The sequence below is a fragment of the Gobius niger genome, assembly GCF_951799975.1.
Source record: "Gobius niger genome assembly, chromosome: 13".
Classification (NCBI taxonomy): domain Eukaryota; kingdom Metazoa; phylum Chordata; class Actinopteri; order Gobiiformes; family Gobiidae; genus Gobius; species Gobius niger.
In genome coordinates, this window is record NC_136864.1 from 882,139 (window position 1) to 902,821 (window position 20,683).

General features: G+C 48.3%; 1 protein-coding gene across 1 annotated transcript in view; it reads right to left on the minus strand.

Annotated features, from left to right (window-relative positions):
- Positions 1–20,206, minus strand: part of LOC306972737 (lamin-A-like) — a 29,047-nt gene extending 8,841 nt beyond the window's left edge. Inside the window, exons 1-7 of the mRNA XM_079569443.1 lie at positions 19,868–20,206; positions 11,654–11,810; positions 11,437–11,562; positions 10,251–10,421; positions 8,429–8,554; positions 8,121–8,341; positions 7,357–7,603 (exon numbers count right to left, since the gene is read on the minus strand). Coding sequence (XP_079425569.1) covers positions 7,357–7,603; positions 8,121–8,341; positions 8,429–8,554; positions 10,251–10,421; positions 11,437–11,562; positions 11,654–11,810; positions 19,868–20,199 — 1,380 coding nt within the window. The 5' untranslated portion in view covers positions 20,200–20,206. The remainder of the gene's footprint in view (positions 1–7,356; positions 7,604–8,120; positions 8,342–8,428; positions 8,555–10,250; positions 10,422–11,436; positions 11,563–11,653; positions 11,811–19,867) is intronic.
- Between the last annotated feature and the right edge of the window lie 477 nt (positions 20,207–20,683).

Here is a 20,683-nt window from a genome sequence, read left to right on the forward strand (position 1 = left end):
ATGCTAACTCACTGCAGCGTCTGCAGTGTTTACAACAGACAGGCTAACGTTGCTAACGATGCTAACTCGCTGCAGCGCCTGCCGTGTTTACAACATACAGGCTAACGATGCTAACTCACTGCAGCGTCTGCAGTGTTTACAACATACAGGCTAACGATGCTAACTCGCTGCAGCGTCTGCAGTGTTTACAACATACAGGCTAACGATGCTAACTCACTGCAGCGTCTGCAGTGTTTACAACATACAGGCTAACGATGCTAACTCGCTGCAGCGTCTGCAGTGTTTACAACAGACAGGCTAACGTTGCTAACTCGCTGCAGCGTCTGCAGTGTTTACAACATACAGGCTAACGTTGCTAACTCGCTGCAGCGTCTGCCGTGTTTACAACATACAGGCTAACGATGCTAACTCACTGCAGCGTCTGCAGTGTTTACAACATACAGGCTAACGTCGCTAACTCGCTGCAGCGTCTGCAGTGTTTACAACATACAGGCTAACGTTGCTAACTCGCTGCAGCGTCTGCAGTGTTTACAACATACAGGCTAACGTTGCTAACTCGCTGCAGCGTCTGCCGTGTTTACAACATACAGGCTAACGATGCTAACTCACTGCAGCGTCTGCAGTGTTTACAACATACAGGCTAACGATGCTAACTCTCTGCAGTGTTTACAACATACAGGCTAACGTTGCTAACTCGCTGCAGCGTCTGCCGTGTTTACAACATACAGGCTAACGATGCTAACTCGCTGCAGCGTCTGCAGTGTTTACAACATACAGGCTAACGTTGCTAACTCGCTGCAGCGTCTGCCGTGTTTACAACATACAGGCTAACGTTGCTAACTCACTGCAGCGTCTGCAGTGTTTACAACATACAGGCTAACGATGCTAACTCGCTGCAGCGTCTGCAGTGTTTACAACATACAGGCTAACGATGCTAACTCGCTGCAGCGTCTGCAGTGTTTACAACATACAGGCTAACGATGCTAACTCGCTGCAGCGTCTGCAGTGTTTACAACATACAGGCTAACGATGCTAACTCGCTGCAGCGTCTGCAGTGTTTACAACATACAGGCTAACGATGCTAACTCGCTGCAGCGTCTGCAGTGTTTACAACATACAGGCTAACGATGCTAACTCGCTGCAGCGTCTGCAGTGTTTACAACATACAGGCTAACGATGCTAACTCGCTGCAGCGTCTGCAGTGTTTACAACATACAGGCTAACGATGCTAACTCGCTGCAGCGTCTGCGGTGTTTACAACATACAGGCTAACGATGCTAACTCGCTGCAGCGTCTGCAGTGTTTACAACATACAGGCTAACGATGCTAACTCGCTGCAGCGTCTGCAGTGTTTACAACATACAGGCTAACGATGCTAACTCGCTGCAGCGTCTGCAGTGTTTACAACATACAGGCTAACGATGCTAACTCGCTGCAGCGTCTGCAGTGTTTACAACATACAGGCTAACGATGCTAACTCGCTGCAGCGTCTGCAGTGTTTACAACATACAGGCTAACGTTGCTAACTCGCTGCAGCGTCTGCAGTGTTTACAACATACAGGCTAACGATGCTAACTCGCTGCAGCGTCTGCAGTGTTTACAACCTACAGGCTAACGATGCTAACTCGCTGCAGCGTCTGCAGTGTTTACAACATACAGGCTAACGATGCTAACTCGCTGCAGCGTCTGCAGTGTTTACAACATACAGGCTAACGATGCTAACTCGCTGCAGCGTCTGCAGTGTTTACAACATACAGGCTAACGATGCTAACTCGCTGCAGCGTCTGCAGTGTTTACAACATACAGGCTAACGATGCTAACTCACTGCAGCGTCTGCAGTGTTTACAACATACAGGCTAACGATGCTAACTCGCTACAGCGTCTGCAGTGTTTACAACATACAGGCTAACGATGCTAACTCGCTGCAGCGTCTGCAGTGTTTACAACATACAGGCTAACGATGCTAACTCGCTGCAGCGTCTGCAGTGTTTACAACATACAGGCTAACGATGCTAACTCGCTGCAGCGTCTGCAGTGTTTACAACATACAGGCTAACGATGCTAACTCGCTACAGCGTCTGCAGTGTTTACAACATACAGGCTAACGATGCTAACTCGCTGCATCGTCTGCAGTGTTTACAACATACAGGCTAACGATGCTAACTCGCTGCAGCGTCTGCAGTGTTTACAACATACAGGCTAACGTTGCTAACTCGCTGCAGCGTCTGCAGTGTTTACAACATACAGGCTAACGATGCTAACTCGCTACAGCGTCTGCAGTGTTTACAACATACAGGCTAACGTTGCTAACTCGCTGCAGCGTCTGCAGTGTTTACAACATACAGGCTAACGATGCTAACTCGCTGCAGCGTCTGCGGTGTTTACAACATACAGGCTAACGTTGCTAACTCGCTGCAGCGTCTGCAGTGTTTACAACATACAGGCTAACGTTGCTAACTCGCTGCAGCGTCTGCAGTGTTTACAACATACAGGCTAACGTTGCTAACTCGCTACAGCGTCTGCAGTGTTTACAACATACAGGCTAACGTTGCTAACTCACTACAGCGTCTGCAGTGTTTACAACATACAGGCTAACGATGCTAACTCGCTGCAGCGTCTGCAGTGTTTACAACATACAGGCTAACGATACTAACTCGCTACAGCGTCTGCAGTGTTTACAACATACACGCTAACGATGCTAACTCGCTGCAGCGTCTGCAGTGTTTACAACATACAGGCTAACGATGCTAACTCGCTGCAGTGTTTACAACATGCAGGCTAACGTTGCTAACTCGCTGCAGCGTCTGCAGTGTTTACAACATACAGGCTACCGTTGCTAACTCGCTGCAGCGTCTGCAGTGTTTACAACATACAGGCTAACGATGCTAACTCGCTGCAGCGTCTGCAGTGTTTACAACATACAGGCTAACGATGCTAACTCGCGGCAGCGTCTGCAGTGTTTACAACATACAGGCTAACGTTGCTAACTCGCTGCAGCGTCTGCAGTGTTTACAACATACAGGCTAACGATGCTAACTCGCTGCATCGTCTGCAGTGTTTACAACATACAGGCTAACGTTGCTAACTCGCTGCAGCGTCTGCAGTGTTTACAACATACAGGCTAACGATGCTAACTCGCGGCAGCGTCTGCAGTGTTTACAACATACAGGCTAACGATGCTAACTCGCTGCAGTGTTTACAACATACAGGCTAACGATGCTAACTCGCTGCAGTGTTTACAACATACAGGCTAACGATGCTAACTCGCTGCAGCGTCTGCAGTGTTTACAACATACAGGCTAACGATGCTAACTCGCTGCAGTGTTTACAACATACAGGCTAACGATGCTAACTCGCTACAGCGTCTGCAGTGTTTACAACATACAGGCTAACGATGCTAACTCGCTGCAGCATCTGCAGTGTTTACAACATACAGGCTAACGTTGCTAACTCGCTGCAGCGTCTGCAGTGTTTACAACATACAGGCTAACGATGCTAACTCGCTGCAGTGTCTGCAGTGTTTACAACATACAGGCTAACGATGCTAACGATGCTAACTCGCTGCAGCGTCTGCAGTGTTTACAACATACAGGCTAACGATGCTAACTCACTGCAGTGTTTACAACATACAGGCTAACGTTGCTAACTCGCTGCAGTGTTTACAACATACAGGCTAACGATGCTAACTCACTGCAGTGTTTACAACATACAGGCTAACGATGCTAACTCACTGCAGTGTTTACAACATACAGGCTAACGATACTAACACGCTACAGCGTCTGCAGTGTTTACAACATACAGGCTAACGATGCTAACTCACTGCAGTGTTTACAACATACAGGCTAACGTTGCTAACTCGCTACAGCGTCTGCAGTGTTTACAACATACAGGCTAACGATGCTAACTCACTGCAGTGTTTACAACATACAGGCTAACGTTGCTAACTCGCTACAGCGTCTGCAGTGTTTACAACATACAGGCTAACGTTGCTAACTCGCTGCAGCGTCTGCAGTGTTTACAACATACAGGCTAACGTTGCTAACTCGCTGCAGCGTCTGCAGTGTTTACAACATACAGGCTAACGATGCTAACTCGCTGCAGCGTCTGCAGTGTTTACAACATACAGGCTAACGATGCTAACTCGCTACAGCGTCTGCAGTGTTTACAACATACAGGCTAACGATGCTAACTCGCTGCAGCGTCTGCAGTGTTTACAACATACAGGCTAACGATGCTAACTCGCTGCAGCGTCTGCAGTGTTTACAACATACAGGCTAACGATGCTAACTCGCTGCAGCGTCTGCAGTGTTTACAACATACAGGCTAACGATGCTAACTCGCTACAGCGTCTGCAGTGTTTACAACATACAGGCTAACGATGCTAACTCGCTGCATCGTCTGCAGTGTTTACAACATACAGGCTAACGATGCTAACTCGCTGCAGCGTCTGCAGTGTTTACAACATACAGGCTAACGTTGCTAACTCGCTGCAGCGTCTGCAGTGTTTACAACATACAGGCTAACGATGCTAACTCGCTACAGCGTCTGCAGTGTTTACAACATACAGGCTAACGTTGCTAACTCGCTGCAGCGTCTGCAGTGTTTACAACATACAGGCTAACGATGCTAACTCGCTGCAGCGTCTGCGGTGTTTACAACATACAGGCTAACGTTGCTAACTCGCTGCAGCGTCTGCAGTGTTTACAACATACAGGCTAACGTTGCTAACTCGCTGCAGCGTCTGCAGTGTTTACAACATACAGGCTAACGTTGCTAACTCGCTACAGCGTCTGCAGTGTTTACAACATACAGGCTAACGTTGCTAACTCACTACAGCGTCTGCAGTGTTTACAACATACAGGCTAACGATGCTAACTCGCTGCAGCGTCTGCAGTGTTTACAACATACAGGCTAACGATACTAACTCGCTACAGCGTCTGCAGTGTTTACAACATACACGCTAACGATGCTAACTCGCTGCAGCGTCTGCAGTGTTTACAACATACAGGCTAACGATGCTAACTCGCTGCAGTGTTTACAACATGCAGGCTAACGTTGCTAACTCGCTGCAGCGTCTGCAGTGTTTACAACATACAGGCTACCGTTGCTAACTCGCTGCAGCGTCTGCAGTGTTTACAACATACAGGCTAACGATGCTAACTCGCTGCAGCGTCTGCAGTGTTTACAACATACAGGCTAACGATGCTAACTCGCGGCAGCGTCTGCAGTGTTTACAACATACAGGCTAACGTTGCTAACTCGCTGCAGCGTCTGCAGTGTTTACAACATACAGGCTAACGATGCTAACTCGCTGCATCGTCTGCAGTGTTTACAACATACAGGCTAACGTTGCTAACTCGCTGCAGCGTCTGCAGTGTTTACAACATACAGGCTAACGATGCTAACTCGCGGCAGCGTCTGCAGTGTTTACAACATACAGGCTAACGATGCTAACTCGCTGCAGTGTTTACAACATACAGGCTAACGATGCTAACTCGCTGCAGTGTTTACAACATACAGGCTAACGATGCTAACTCGCTGCAGCGTCTGCAGTGTTTACAACATACAGGCTAACGATGCTAACTCGCTGCAGTGTTTACAACATACAGGCTAACGATGCTAACTCGCTACAGCGTCTGCAGTGTTTACAACATACAGGCTAACGATGCTAACTCGCTGCAGCATCTGCAGTGTTTACAACATACAGGCTAACGTTGCTAACTCGCTGCAGCGTCTGCAGTGTTTACAACATACAGGCTAACGATGCTAACTCGCTGCAGTGTCTGCAGTGTTTACAACATACAGGCTAACGATGCTAACGATGCTAACTCGCTGCAGCGTCTGCAGTGTTTACAACATACAGGCTAACGATGCTAACTCACTGCAGTGTTTACAACATACAGGCTAACGTTGCTAACTCGCTGCAGTGTTTACAACATACAGGCTAACGATGCTAACTCACTGCAGTGTTTACAACATACAGGCTAACGATGCTAACTCACTGCAGTGTTTACAACATACAGGCTAACGATACTAACACGCTACAGCGTCTGCAGTGTTTACAACATACAGGCTAACGATGCTAACTCACTGCAGTGTTTACAACATACAGGCTAACGTTGCTAACTCGCTACAGCGTCTGCAGTGTTTACAACATACAGGCTAACGATGCTAACTCACTGCAGTGTTTACAACATACAGGCTAACGTTGCTAACTCGCTACAGCGTCTGCAGTGTTTACAACATACAGGCTAACGTTGCTAACTCGCTGCAGCGTCTGCAGTGTTTACAACATACAGGCTAACGTTGCTAACTCGCTGCAGCGTCTGCAGTGTTTACAACATACAGGCTAACGATGCTAACTCGCTGCAGCGTCTGCAGTGTTTACAACATACAGGCTAACGATGCTAACTCGCTGCAGCGTCTGCAGTGTTTACAACATACAGGCTAACGATGCTAACTCGCTGCAGTGTTTACAACATACAGGCTAACGATGCTAACTCGCTGCAGCGTCTGCAGTGTTTACAACATACAGGCTAACGATGCTAACTCGCTGCAGCGTCTGCAGTGTTTACAACATACAGGCTAACGATGCTAACTCGCTGCAGTGTTTACAACATACAGGCTAACGATGCTAACTCACTGCAGCGTCTGCAGTGTTTACAACATACAGGCTAACGATGCTAACTCGCTGCAGCGTCTGCAGTGTTTACAACATACAGGCTAACGATGCTAACTCGCGGCTAGCAGTTTGGGCCATTCTGACGCCGTTTTAAGCCCAGGGGTTTATTCATCTGAAAAACTAACCCAGCGACTAAAAAGTCCTCAGAAAATCCAGATTAAAGACATACAGCATGTTTATATTGAGGGAAAATGAGCTGCAGCAGAACAATGAAAACGCTGTAGCTTCTCGCTAAGTTACTACAAACACACGAGAAAATCTACAGGAGCTGAAGTAAAGACGAGAAGAGACCATTTAAGAAACATCTCAATACTATTGGTAAATAAAAACACATAAATGAATAAAGCTCAGGCATTGGGAGCTTTAGGACATGGGCTTTTCTGTCTATGATGGAAGGAGACACAAAAATAAAAAATTATATTGAATGAAAATAAAATAATAAATAAATGGCATCAGCACAATTCTAATATAACTGCTCTTAAATGTGTCGCCGACTTTACTTAAGGAAATGTACATGAGTAAATGTACTAATTACAAACCAATCTGCTGTGGAAAAGTACGAATGTTGAAGAAAATAACTTGTACTCATATCGGTATTCGGTATCGGCGAGTACTTAAATCCAAGTACTCGTATCGGTGCCTCCCTAGTTGCAACATAACAAACCTGGCCTTACCGTGGTGTGGCTGGAGGTCACGCTGGAGGTCACGCTGGAGGTCAGGAGGCCGCCGCCCAGGCCGCCGCCCAGGCCGCCGCCCGGGGCCTCGGACTCGCCGTCGGTCATGCGTTTCCTCTTGGTCCCGGAGGACGAGCGGCTGCTGGAGGCGGCGCCGGCGGAGGTGGCGGAGGAGGAGGTGGTGTAAAGCACGCGGGACGTCCTGCTCACGGGTCCTTTAGAGGGCGGGCTCGGCGACAGGCGCAGGCTGCGGACACAAGGGGGCGCAGTCACACCTTTACTTCATGCTTGTACTTTTGGTGCTGCTTTCTGAGGTTTTATTATTCTATAAATCCATCTGTGAAACCAGGACCTGAGGGTCTGACCAGGACCTGTGGCTCTGCTGAGGCGTCTGAAGACCAGGATCTTCATCTGAAGCTCATGTCCAGGTCTGTGGAGACTCTGACTCCTCCTGAAGGTCCCGCACACTTTGGAACGGCCTGTCCTGACAGTCCTCCTCGCCCTCCAGCAGCTTGCAGTGGCGTTGTTGGTGTGTGTCTGTAGCGTGTGTCTGTAGCGTGTGTCTGTAGCGTGTCTGTAGTGTGTGTCTGTAGCGTGTGTCAGTAGCATGTCTGTAGCGTGTAGCATGTAGCGTGTCTCACCGCTCCTCCTCGCCCTCCAGCAGTTTGCGGTGGCGTTGTTGGTGTGTGTGTGTAGCGTGTGTGTCTGTAGCGTGTCAGTAGCGTGTAGCGTGTAGCATGTCTGTAGCGTGTAGCGTGTCTCACCGCTCCTCCTCGCCCTCCAGCAGCTTGCGGTAGGCGTTGATCTCCATGTCCAGGGCCAGCTTGACGTCCAGCAGCTCCTGATATTCCTCCAGCTGCTGAAGCATCCGCGCCCTGATCTCCGCCATCTCGCGCTCCTTGTCCTCCAGGCGGCGCCGCGACAGGTCCCGCTCCCTCGCCATGGCCTCCTCCAGCTCGCGGGCCCGGGCCTCGCTCTGGGACAGCTGCGGGGAGGGGGGGGGGGGGGGGGTTAGCTCACCTCGGGGGGCGTGGCCTCACCTCAGGGGGGGCGTGGCCTCTCACAGACTCACCTGTTTCTGCAGCTGACTGAGCTGACCCGACATGCTCTCCAGCCGAACACGCGTGTGCTGCAGCTCCTCCTGCGCCGCCCCCACCAGGAGGCCGCTCCTGTCGGCCGAGACACGGGCGTTGTCCAGCTGCACACGGGACGACACGGGACAGACACGGGACAGACACGGGACGGACACGGGACGGACACGGGACAGACACGGGACGGACACGGGACAGACACGGGACGGACACGGGACGGACACGGGACAGACACGGGACAAACACGGGACGGACACGGGACGGACACGGGACAGACACGGGACAAACACGGGACGGACACGGGACGGACACGGGACGGACACGGGACAAACACGGGACAAACACGGGGAAACTCATCAGTACAGTAGTAGTAGTATAGTTATCATAATTTCAAAAACAACTTTAACCTCTTCGCCGCCCCCATTTTCTCCAGTTCAGCTTTACCCAAATCTAAAAGGTCACAGACTGTAGGGCCTCATTTGAAAGCTAAGACCTACAGAGCTCCTCTAAATGGATCTTTTTCGAGCGCAGTTTGAGCTCGTGACCTCTGGGCGGCGACGTCGAGCTGCTGTGACGAGCCTTAACCAGGGCATTTTCTACAGCTTTACCCAAATCTGAAAGCTTGTAGACCCAGAAAACGCCTGATTTGAAAGCTAAGACCTACAAAACTCATCTACGCTTCTTCCTTGTTTGACGAGGAAGAAAAATCACTCGGTTCAGAGGTTGATAAACTGACGGACCTGACGGAGCTCCAGATGTTTTTTATGACTTAGGTCCGTTTTAGTCGTGTTTTGGGGCTGATGTGGAGTTTCTTTAAGTTTTTCTTATGACACATTTTGCAGAAAAATTCACAGAACTTGTGGAATTGAAGTTTTTGCATCAGAAACACGTGAACCAAACGAGTCTTTTAAAATTTAGTGTAAAAAAAAAACACAAATAAAAATTAACACGGAATTTTTTACATTAAATTATTCAACATTTTTTTTTTTTACACTAACGTTTAAAATGGCAGTTCATATTTTCAAAGCTTTTTCTTTTTTAAAGGGACTATACGGAGTTAAAAATGTGTTTTCCTCCCCCTACATGTTCCTCCATGTCCTCATGACCTGTTCACCACAACGGCCTCAACAATCCTGCACTGAGCTTCATATAGAAGCTGCAGTTACACACGAGACCTGAGGTGGCAGTAGTGAGTATGAAATGACCGGTTTCTGTTACCTTGACGGTGTGTAGGTGTGTGTTACCTTGGCGTTGTGTGTGTGTGTTACCTTGGCGTTGTGTGTGTGTGTTACCTTGGCGTTGTGTGTGTGTGTTACCTTGGCGTTGTGTGTGTGTGTGTTACCTTGGCGTTGTGTATGTGTGTGTTACCTTGGCGTTGTGTGTGTGTGTGTTACCTTGGCGTTGTGTATGTGTGTGTTACCTTGGCGTTGTATTTGTGTGTTACCTTGGCGTTGTAGGTGTGTGTGTGTGTGTTACCTTGGCGTTGTAGGTCCGGTCCACCTCCTCCTTGTAGAGCCGCACTTGCTCCTCGTGCTGGGCTCTCATCTCGGTTTGTGTTGTTGGTTTGGGTTGTTGGTTTGTGTTGTGTGTGTGTTTGTGTTACCTTGGCGTTGTGTGTTTGCGTTACCTTGGCGTTGTAGGTGCGGTCCACCTCCTCCTTGTAGAGCCGCACTTGCTCCTCGTGCTGGGCTCTCATCTCGGTTTGCGTTGTGGGTTTGTGTTGTGGGTGTGTGTTACCTTGGCGTTGTAGGTGTGTATGTTTGTGTTACCTTGGCGTTGTGTCGGTGTGTGTGTGTGTGTTACCTTGGCGTTGTAGGTCCGGTCCACCTCCTCCTTGTAGAGCCGCACTTGCTCCTCGTGCTGGGCTCTCATCTCGAACAGCGCCGCCTGGAGTTTACTCTCGAAGTCCTGCTGTCGAGTCCCGTCCACCTCCACCGTCCGGGACTCGTGCCGAGAGCGGAACTCACGCTGCTCCTGCACAACAACAACACACAACAATACACAAACACACACACACACACACACACACACACACACACAAACACACACACAGGGTTATCCAGAGTGTTGCTGATTTCTGGAGATTTTCTGTAGTATTTTCTGAGTTTTTTTGTAATTCATGCAGTTCTTATGTTTGAAGAGTTTCGTGGCGCTAGGCTAGTGCTAGGCTAATGCTAGGCTAGTGCTAGGCTAGTGCTAGGCTAGTGCATTTCTATGGTATCAGCTAGCCTGCATTAAAAAGTCGCCCGAAGTGAAGGTGGATTAACCTCTTAACTCCCGCCTGAACCGAGAGGATCTTTTTCCTCACGTCATCACATTTTTTTTCATCATTTTTTTGTTGGGTATTCAACTCATTTTTGTCACTTTTTTGTCATTTTTTAGTAATTTTTTGGTCATTTTTTTGGTCATTAAAAAAAAAAAAAATCGTCATTTATTTATTTTTTTTGGTCTTTTTTTGTCAATTTTTTGTCACAATTTTGTCACATTTTTGTCCTTTTTTCGTAAATTTTTACTATTTTTTTCGTCAAATTTTTAGCACATTTTTGTCAATTCCTTGTGACATTTTTGCCACTTCTTGATACATTTTTTGTCATTTTTTGGTCATTTTTTTCGCCATTAAAAAAAAAAAAATCGTCAATTTTATTTATTTTTTTTGTCCTTTTTTGTCAATTTTTTGTCACATTTTCGTAATTTTTTTGTCACATTTTTTTGTCTTTTTTTCATCAAATTTTTCTATTTTTTTGTCACATTTTTTTCATTTTTTTGTCCATTTTTCGTCATTTTTTTCTATTTTTTTCGTCAAATTTTTAGCACATTTTTGTCAATTTTTCGTCACTTTTTTGTCTCATTTCCATCATTGTTTTCGTCTCAGTTCTGTCACTATTTTCTCTCCTTTCTTCCAGAAGCTTTAGATTGGGGTAAAGCCAAACATGAGACAATGCCCTCGGTTCAGGCGGGGGGTTCAGGGGTCAAAGAGGAGGACGTGAACCTCGTTGTAGATGCTCTTCTGGAACTCCATCTCCTCCCTCAGCGTCTGCAGACGGTTTTCCGCGTCCACCCGGCGCAGCATCTCCTCCTGCAGCTGCTGCTTCGTGTCGGCCAGAGCTCCGTCCAGCTGCAGCAGAACATTCAGGTTAGAGAGCTGTGATGAAGGTCAGAGGTCAGAGGTCAGAGGTCAGAGGTCAGAGGTCAGAGGGGGGCCGGACCTTAGCGATGTGGGCCTTCAGCTCCTTGACCTCGGCCTCCAGCGCTCGCCGCTCGCTCAGCGCCGTGTTCAGCGACGCGTCTTTGGAGTTCAGCAGCGCCTCCAGCTCCTTCAGGCGAGCCAGGGCCACCTCCAGGTCCGCCTCCTTCTTACTGTTCCTGCAGAGAGGGAACGTCAGGAGAACGTCAGGGGAACGTCAGGGGAACGTCAGGGGAACGTCAGGGAAACGACAGGGGAACATCAGGGAACGACAAGGAAACATCAGGGCCACCTCCAGGTCCGCCTCCTTCTTACTGTTCCTGCAGAGAGGGCCGGCAGAGAGGGAACGTCAGGGGAAGGTCAGGGGAACGTCAGGGGAACGTCAGGGGAACGTCAGGGGGAACAACAGGGGAACGTCAGGGGAACGACAGGGAAACATCAGGGAAACATCAGAGGAACGACAAGGAAACATCAGGGCCACCTCCAGGTCCGCCTCCTTCTTACTGTTCCTGCAGAGAGGGCCGGCAGAGAGGGAACGTCAGGAGAACGTCAGGGGAACGTCAGGGGAACGTCAGGGGAACGACAGGGGAACGTCAGGGAAAGGTCAGGGGAACATCAGGGGAACGTCAGGGGAACGTCAGGGGAACGTCAGGGGAACGACAAGGAAACGTCAGGGGAACGACAGGGAAACGTCAGGGGAACGACAAGGAAACGTCAGGGGAACGTCAGAGGAACGTCAGGGGAACGACAGGGAAACGTCAGGGGAACGTCAGGGAAACGTCAGGGAAACATCACAAAAACATCAAGGAAACGGAGACCGAGGAGATCTGAAGAGTCTCCGTACGACTCCAGGATCTTCTCATTCTCTGACAGGTCTTGGAGACGTTACAGGGACGTCACTGAAACGTCTCACAGGTCGAGGACATGAAATGACCTGAGACCTCGGAGGCCATGAAATCAAACCCTTTCACTGAGAATGCCTGGAGACTCGCTTTATGGCCGAGTCTACAGGCAGGGGGACACATCCAACTAGTCTCTAACAAGTCTCTAACTAGTCTCTAACTGGTCTCTAACTAGTCTGTAACGAGTCTCCGGCCGGTGAGCCTGGCCCTGTGTGAGGTCAGCAGTCTGAGATGTTTGACGTGATGATGGGCTTTAACACAATCACGGGACAAAATTACTTCCTCATTATCTCCAAACACAAACCGTCGCTCTGACTCAGGTCATGCTACACGCTCTGTGCACATACATGTAGGAGCTGTTATTGAGCTACACGCTCTGTGCACATACATGTAGGAGCCTCAGTCATTTCCACTGGAGCAGAAAGTGTCACATTCATTTAGATTTGGGTAAAGTCCTCGACACACACACGCCTGAGCTGTGACATACTGTATTTGAGAACCGCATACATGAGGCATCGGCGCCTTTTGTGCGTCTGTCATCGCCGTAGCTCCGCCCCCTCGCTGTTCAAACACGGCTCACGTCAACACAGAGGCGAGTGTCGACCAGAGAAATGAGCCGCATTCCTCCCTCCCCCCCCGTAAACCCCCCCCCCCCCATCCAGAAAGAAGACTTGATGTTGAAGAAAAGGCAAAGGTAAAGGCTGTGACATCATTCACTTCCTGACTATAGAAACTCCGTATCCCAGGAGCCTTTGCGACATCGCGCCCGCTGGTCGAGGCGACCAGGTTTTCAGCAAATACGGCCAGTTTCTGTTACTTTTACTGTTAAACGATCTGAATCTGATAATGGGAATAAAAATGATGGTGGTTCGTTTAACCTCTGAACTCCCGCCTGAACCGAGAGGATCTTTTTCCTCACGTCGTCAGATTTTTTTTCCACCATTTTTTTGTTGGGTTTTCAACTCATTTTAGTAACTTATTTTTTGTTAATTTTTTGTCATTTTTTTGTCACAATTTTGTCATTTTTTGTGTGATTTTTTGGTATTTTGTTTTGTCAATTTTTCAATTTTTCGTCACTTTTTTGTCACATTTTTATCCAATTTTAGTTTTTTTTGTCATTTTTTGTCACATTTTTGTCATTTTTTCATCCATTTTTTGTCAATTTCTTGAGACATTTTTTAATTTTTTTGGGTCAAATTTTTATCACTTTTTTTTCTTTTTTAAAATTTTTCTTCACTTTTTTTTTCAATTTTTTTATCGAATTGTAGTCCATTTTTTATCAGACTTTAGTATTTTTTTTTTTTTTTTTTTTTTTTTTTTTTGTCATTTTTTTGTCATTATTTTATTTTTTTGTCATTTTTTTGTATTTTTTTTGGTCAAATTTTTATCAGATATTTATTTTTTATTTATTTTTTTTCATCAATTTTTCGTCACTTTTTTGTCACATTTCCATCATTGTTTTTGTCTCAGTTTTGTTGCTATTTTCACACCTTTTTTCCAGAAGCTTTTGGATTGGGGTAAAGCCAAACTGGAGAAAATGCTCTCGGTTCAGGTGGGAGTTAAGGGGTTAAATGGATCATTGGGAACATTTTTTTTGACGTTTTTCTTCCTCTCAGTGTTAGACATGGATAAAACGTCCACTCTCTGCCTGCATTATGTTTGAATACATTGTTTATAATATGTTTTCTACATTACAATAAATAAACACGTGAAGCTCCACCAATCAAAAGCCTCGTAGTAGATCATGGGACTCCCGAGCATCCTGGGTAATGTAGTTCTAGGACGAAGGCTCGCAGTTAGCCTCTTAACTCCCGCCTGAACCGAGAGGATCTTTTTCCTCACGTCATCACATTTTTTTTCCATAATTTTTTTGTCATTTTTTGTCATTTTTTGTCACATTTTTGTCATTTTTTCGTAAATTTTTTATACATTTTTTGTCATTTTTTGGTCAAATTTTTATCACATTTTTTTCATATTTTTGTAATTTTTTTTGTCACATTTTGTCACATTTTTGTCATTTTTCTGGTAATTTTTGGTCAATTTCTTGTGACATTTTTGCAACTTTTTCATCAATGTTTTCGTCACTTTTTTCTCACATTTCCATCATTGTTTTCGTCTCAGTTTTGTTGCTATTTTCACAGCTTTTTTCCAGAAGCTTTTGGATTGGGGTAAAGCCAAACTGGAGAAAATGTGCTCGGTTCAGGTGGGAGTTAAGGGGTTAAAAAGCCCTTTGATTCCAAAATGTGCAACCCTGTATGTGAAATACTGAAATGACCAGCGTGTTGTAGGCGTGACTTTACTACAGGACCTAAACCTGACTCTGAGCAACATTTCCTCAGATCTATGTGTGATCTGTAGTGTTTCATGTGCAGATAATTCCTCGGCCTCTGTAGTTAAACTGTTTATGTGATTTACGGCGGGGGCGGGGCTAGGGCGGGGCGAGGGCGGGGCTAGGGCGGCGGGTTAAACCAGGCGAGCGCCGCTGTGGGGCAGGTCTGACAGCCAAACCACTTCACCAACGTCGTCCGGAGGAATTTTCACGAGCCGCTCCAGCTGTGAGCGAGTAAATACCAGAGTTAATACCGAGAGTCATTACCGAGTCATTACCGAGTTATTACCGAGTCACGTCTGACACTCACAGGTCTCTCAGGTTTGGAAACTTCTGGAGTTCAACGACTTTAAGAACAGGTTATGAAATGTGGGATTCTGAGCTTTAAAGGAACAGGCCACCGTTTTTACATACTGAGATATGCTCTTACCTCACTTTAGCCGAGTTAATATATCCCCGTCTGGTCTTTGTCCGTGCGCTCACACATACGCAGCCTCTCCCACATGTCACATAGCTCCAAAAAAGCTCACGATAGAAGCTACCAAGCTCTTCCACGTGTTCCCTATTTAAATAAAGTTACATGAAGTTTATAAGCAGGTAAAAAGGGGGACTATATTGTGAGGCGTAATGATACGGGGAGCAAAACGTCCGCGCAGTAACTCCTAAAGGTTATTGACGGAAGTGAGCGGGGAAGTCTTTAGGAGTTACTGCGCGGACGTTTTGCTCCTCGTATCATTACGCCTCACAATATAGTTCCCCTTTTTATCTGCTTATAAAATCGACATGCTACATTTCTGTGTAAATATACTTCGCATGAAAACACTTCACGTAACTTTATTTAAATAGGGAACACGTGGAAGAGCTTGGTAGCTTCTATCGTGAGCTTTTTTGGAGCTATGTGACATGTGGGAGAGGCTGCGTATGTGTGAGCGCACGGACAAAGACCAGACGGGGATATATTAACTCGACTAAAGTGAGGTAAGAACATATCTCAGTATGTAGAAACGGTGGCCTATTCCTTTAAACTAAATCAGCAAAAATCCTTCCCAGAGTGGCTGAGTGGAGTCTGTAAAGGGAGGAGGAAGGAAGCGTAAAACTCATGACGGATGTCTGAACCAAATCCCGCTTCGCGCTCTGGCCTGCGCTGCGAGCACGTTAAATATGAAACAAAACCAAGAAGAAAACGCAACAAAAAGGAGAGAAAAAAACCCCAAACGTGACGACAACAACGTGAGGAAAAAGATCTGTTTACATCCGTTCTGTTGTTCTTAGCTTTCAAAAGAGCTCCAGCCGATCAACGCTTAGATTTGGGTAAAGCCAAACCGGGGGAAGCGCACTCGGTTAAAGAGTGAAGTGTGTTTTATTGAGACTCTGACAGTGAAGAGAAAGCACGAGGTCTGGGAGGCGTCAGAGCGACGGCGACTGGACCGGGTTCTTCTCCAAACACAAACACACAAACACAGAGCGGCTTTATGCAAACTGTAACGAAACACATGTGTGTCGAGAGATGCCAGGTTCTTTTGTGTGGCCTCCAGCAGCTGTTGTGTAACTGCACGCACACACACACACACACACACACACGCACACACACACACACACACACACACGCGGAGCCGCCATCTTAACGCTCGCCGGTGACTCATCAGAGCTGGCAGCGGCGATGGAAAGTCTCCGCCCCGAGGAGAAACCGCACTTTTACAACTGAAGACAAAGGAGACACACACACACACTGCTCTCACACACACACACACTGCTCTTACACACACACACACACACACACACACACACACACACACACACACAGTCTCAGTGTCAAAGGTCAGGGCAGATGTTTCTCTCTGAGCTCTGGATCCTGATAAATGTTGATAAATGTTTCAAAGTCGCCGCAGCTGAACCTGGTTTGTGTGAACAGTTGAACGCTAAGAACCTCCATCAGAGGCCGTGCTCCGTCCAGATGTTCCTAAAGTCCCCGTTTAACCTGGAGGAGGTGCTTTAGCTTCACAGGATCAGAGCTTCAGACGAGGCTTTAAAGGTGTAAAGACTGAATCGTTTCACCGTTTCCTGTTTCAGCCTCAGGCGCCTCAGGCTCCGCCCCTCAGGCTCCGCCCCTCAGGCTCCGCCCCGTCGTGTCCGCGGCCTCACACGCCGCCCGTCAGAGCCGCGCCTCACGGCCGCGTTTGGACGGTCGCCATTTTGTCTCTGTGCTCGTTTCTGTCTAAGCGTCGCTTCAAATCCTCCTCCTACATTTACATGTCTCTGTCACAGGTTCAGGGCCTGCAGTCGTACCTTTGAGCAACGCACAGCCCCCCCCTGCCCCCCCCCGGGCTGCAGGTGTGGCCCAACAGCTCATTCAAATACATCACAAACACAGGCTTTAGGCTGAGACGCCGCAGGGACACGGGAGGAAACATTTACATACAGAGATGACGTCAGCACACTACAAGATGTACTGTATTTTGTTAAATTAGAAAAGATTTGTTTTATTGTGAAAGACTCCTTTGACACATTTTCGAAAACATGGAACCCTTTATTTGAGACCCTCAGAAGAATTAATTTCCCTTTTGTACCCGATTAAACATTTTGCTCATACCAACATAATTAACACCTTACAATTTCTTAATCCCTGGCACCTGCTTTTCGTTTTGGTCTTTGTCCTTTTTTGTTGTTGTTGTTTTTTGTTCGTCTGGTCTCGTGTAGATTATTGAGAAAATATTTTATGGTGAATGTAATGTTTTTTTGTGTGTGTGTGTTTATGATTTTGGTGATTGTTCCATTGTTTTTCTATGTCTATCTTGGCATAGTCTATTTTGAATTGTGGGTTTTCACTTGTGTTTGTTATGTGCCTTAAAAATGTAAAATAAAGTTGGGAAAAAAAAAAGTTGCATAATGCAGCTTTAAGACACAAAAAAAAAAAAAAAAGAGATGATGTCAGCACAAACACAAACATGAGGAAGTGTTTATGTTTCAGATTAAAGTAACAACACGCCGGGTTTAACTTAAAGTGCAGATCACAGGTTTAATACGTTTGAAAATATGACTTCCATAACTATGGTTTCATTTCAGTGAAGCAGCGACTGATTCTGTGAATGACTTCAGATCATCAGAGCGGCGGCAGCTCATGTGCCTCTGCTCTGATCCAGGAGGAGCCTCAGGGGTTAGGGCAGCAGCTCATGTGCCTCTGCTCTGATCCAGGAGGAGGAGCCTCAGGGGTTAGGGCAGCAGCTCATGTGCCTCTGTACTAGGGCTGAAACGACTAATCCATTATTGAAATAGTCGACAACTATTGTAGTAATGGATTAATCGTTTTCTGGTTCGCACAAGCAAAAATGGAGCAAAAATGACATAAAAATGTAGTATTTTTGACAGTTCGGGTCTGTGGACATTTTGTTCATTGTAAATTTCATGAATCGAGCCAACAACAAACATTTGCCTCCATCAACACATCCTCCAGCAGCGCCGCTTCAGCTACATGTGATTAAAATAATAGAAAAAATACAATTTTCCTGCACCGTTCACAGCCAAGAGACTACTCGATTAATGGTAAAAATAATCGATAGTTGCAGCTCTGCTCTGTACAGCTCCAGAGCTCTGATCCAGGAGGAGCCTCAGGGGTTAGGGCAGCAGCACATGTGCCTCTGCTCTGATCCACTTCCTGTCTCCGCGCTCTCCTCATACCGACGGCCTGAGTCACCGGCCGCTCACGTGACCCTCCTCAGACATGCATCACCGCGGCAACCACACACAAACACGCCACATCTGTCCCACGAGGCGCGGAGTGAGACGGGACGGCCTGCGCCTCAGTGTGTCAGGGCCTGCGCCTCAGTGTCAGGGCCTGCGCCTCACTCTCAGAGCTAGGTTAGCCGCTAACGTTAGCATCTTTTCACCATAACCGTTCATACTGAAGTGGTTTATTCGTGAGAAACACAAACACACTTCTCAGACTCTCCCAGTGCATTGTGGGCTATATCCGTCTAGTGCCCACCGCTGCTCACTACTTCTCACAATGCACTGTGGGAAATTTTGAGCGCACAACTTTTTTCTCTCTGGACATTCTGACACCCCTACAACATGTGACCGCTATATAGGGAATATATAGTCCCTAAAGCTTTCCACATTTTTCATGAGCTGCTATTGCGGCCACAGCTGCCCTGGGGTAGACTGACGGAAGCGAGACACTCAGTCTGTGCCATGGGCCCCTCCCTCCACCTACACCCACCCAGGCCTCTCCTCTACAGCCCGCCCTACAAAGCTCCGTCACAAACAGAGAACCTGGCGAGTTCCAGATTCCTGTAGGAAACGTGTCTGAGCCGCGTTGGTCTGAGTCATCGTCCCGAGAGCGCGGGAAACGGCGGGAAACGGCGGGAAACGGCGGGAAATGGGCCACGCCTCCGTCTCAGCGTCTCGTGCCGGGACAGGCCCAGAGGCAAAAACATCTGCACTTTCATCATCTCCGAGGAAACAAGGAGCGTCTCTGACTCTGGGCTAAACTTTCAGCAGTTTAAACCCAAACACGTTCACTTTAAGGAACAAGCTACAGGGGAAGCGGCCCTCGGCTCCACAGCGCCCCCTGGTGCCCCCTGCTGCCTCCACAGCGCCCCCTGGTGCCCCCTCACCTGGCCCTCAGCTCCTGGTGCCCCCTGCTGCCCCCTCACCTGGCCCTCAGCTCCTGGTGCCCCCTGCTGCCCCCTCACCTGGCCCTCAGCTCCTGGTGCCCCCTCATGTCTCCCCAGCGCCCCCTGGTGCCCCCTGGTGCCCCCTCACCTGGCCCTCAGCTCCTGGTGCCCACTCATGTCTCCACAGCGCCCCCTGCTGCCCCCTCACCTGGCCCTCAGCTCCTGCTGCCCCCTCATGTGCTGCCCCCTCATGTGGTGCCCGCTCATGTGGTGCCCCCTCACCTGGCCCTCAGCTCCTGGTGCCTCCCCAGCGCCCCCTGGAGCCCCCTCACCTGGCCCTCAGCTCCTGGTGCCCCCACAGCGCCCCCTGCTGCCCCCTGCTGCCCCCTCACCTGGCCCTCAGCTCCTGGTGCTCCTGCCGCAGCTTGCCGAGCTCCAGCTGCAGCCTGGCGCGCTCCTTGGCGACCTGGTCGAGGGTCTGGCGTGCGTCGGCGAGCTCGCCCTCGTACGCCGCCTTGATGCCCGACAGGTCGCGGGTCACGGTGGACTCGGACTCGGACACGCGGAGCCGCAGGCCGCTGTTCTCCGCCTCCAGCGCCCGCACCTTCTCGATGTACACGGCCAGGCGGTCGTTCAGGTTACACAGGTCCTCCTTCTCCTGCAGCCGCGTGATGCGCGCCGGCGACACCGCGCGGCTCACGCGCTTCACGTTCGGGGTCTCCATGGCGACGACAGGCTGGGGGCGGGACACACACAAAACTAATCATTTTATATCTTAACACTGGACATATTTATTTATTTTATTCATGCTGTCCTTATATTTGAAGAGTTTAGTGGTGCTAGGCTAGTGCTAGGCTAGTGCTAGGCTAGTGCTAGGCTAGTGCTAGGCTAGTGCTAGTGCTAGGCTAGTGCTAGGCTAGTGCTAGGCTAGTGCAGGTTAGTGCAGGTTAGTGCGAGGCTAATGCTAGGCTAGTGCTAGGCTAGTGCAGGTTAGTGCAGGTTAGTGCAAGGCTAATGCTAGGCTAGTGCAGGTTAGTGCAGGTTAGTGCGAGGCTAATGCTAGGCTAGTGCTAGGCTAGTGCTAGGCTAGTGCAGGTTAGTGCTAGGCTAGTGCTAGGCTAGTGCAGGTTAGTGCAGGTTAGTGCAGGTTAGTGCGAGGCTAATGCTAGGCTAGTGCTAGGCTAGTGCAGGTTAGTGCAGGTTAGTGC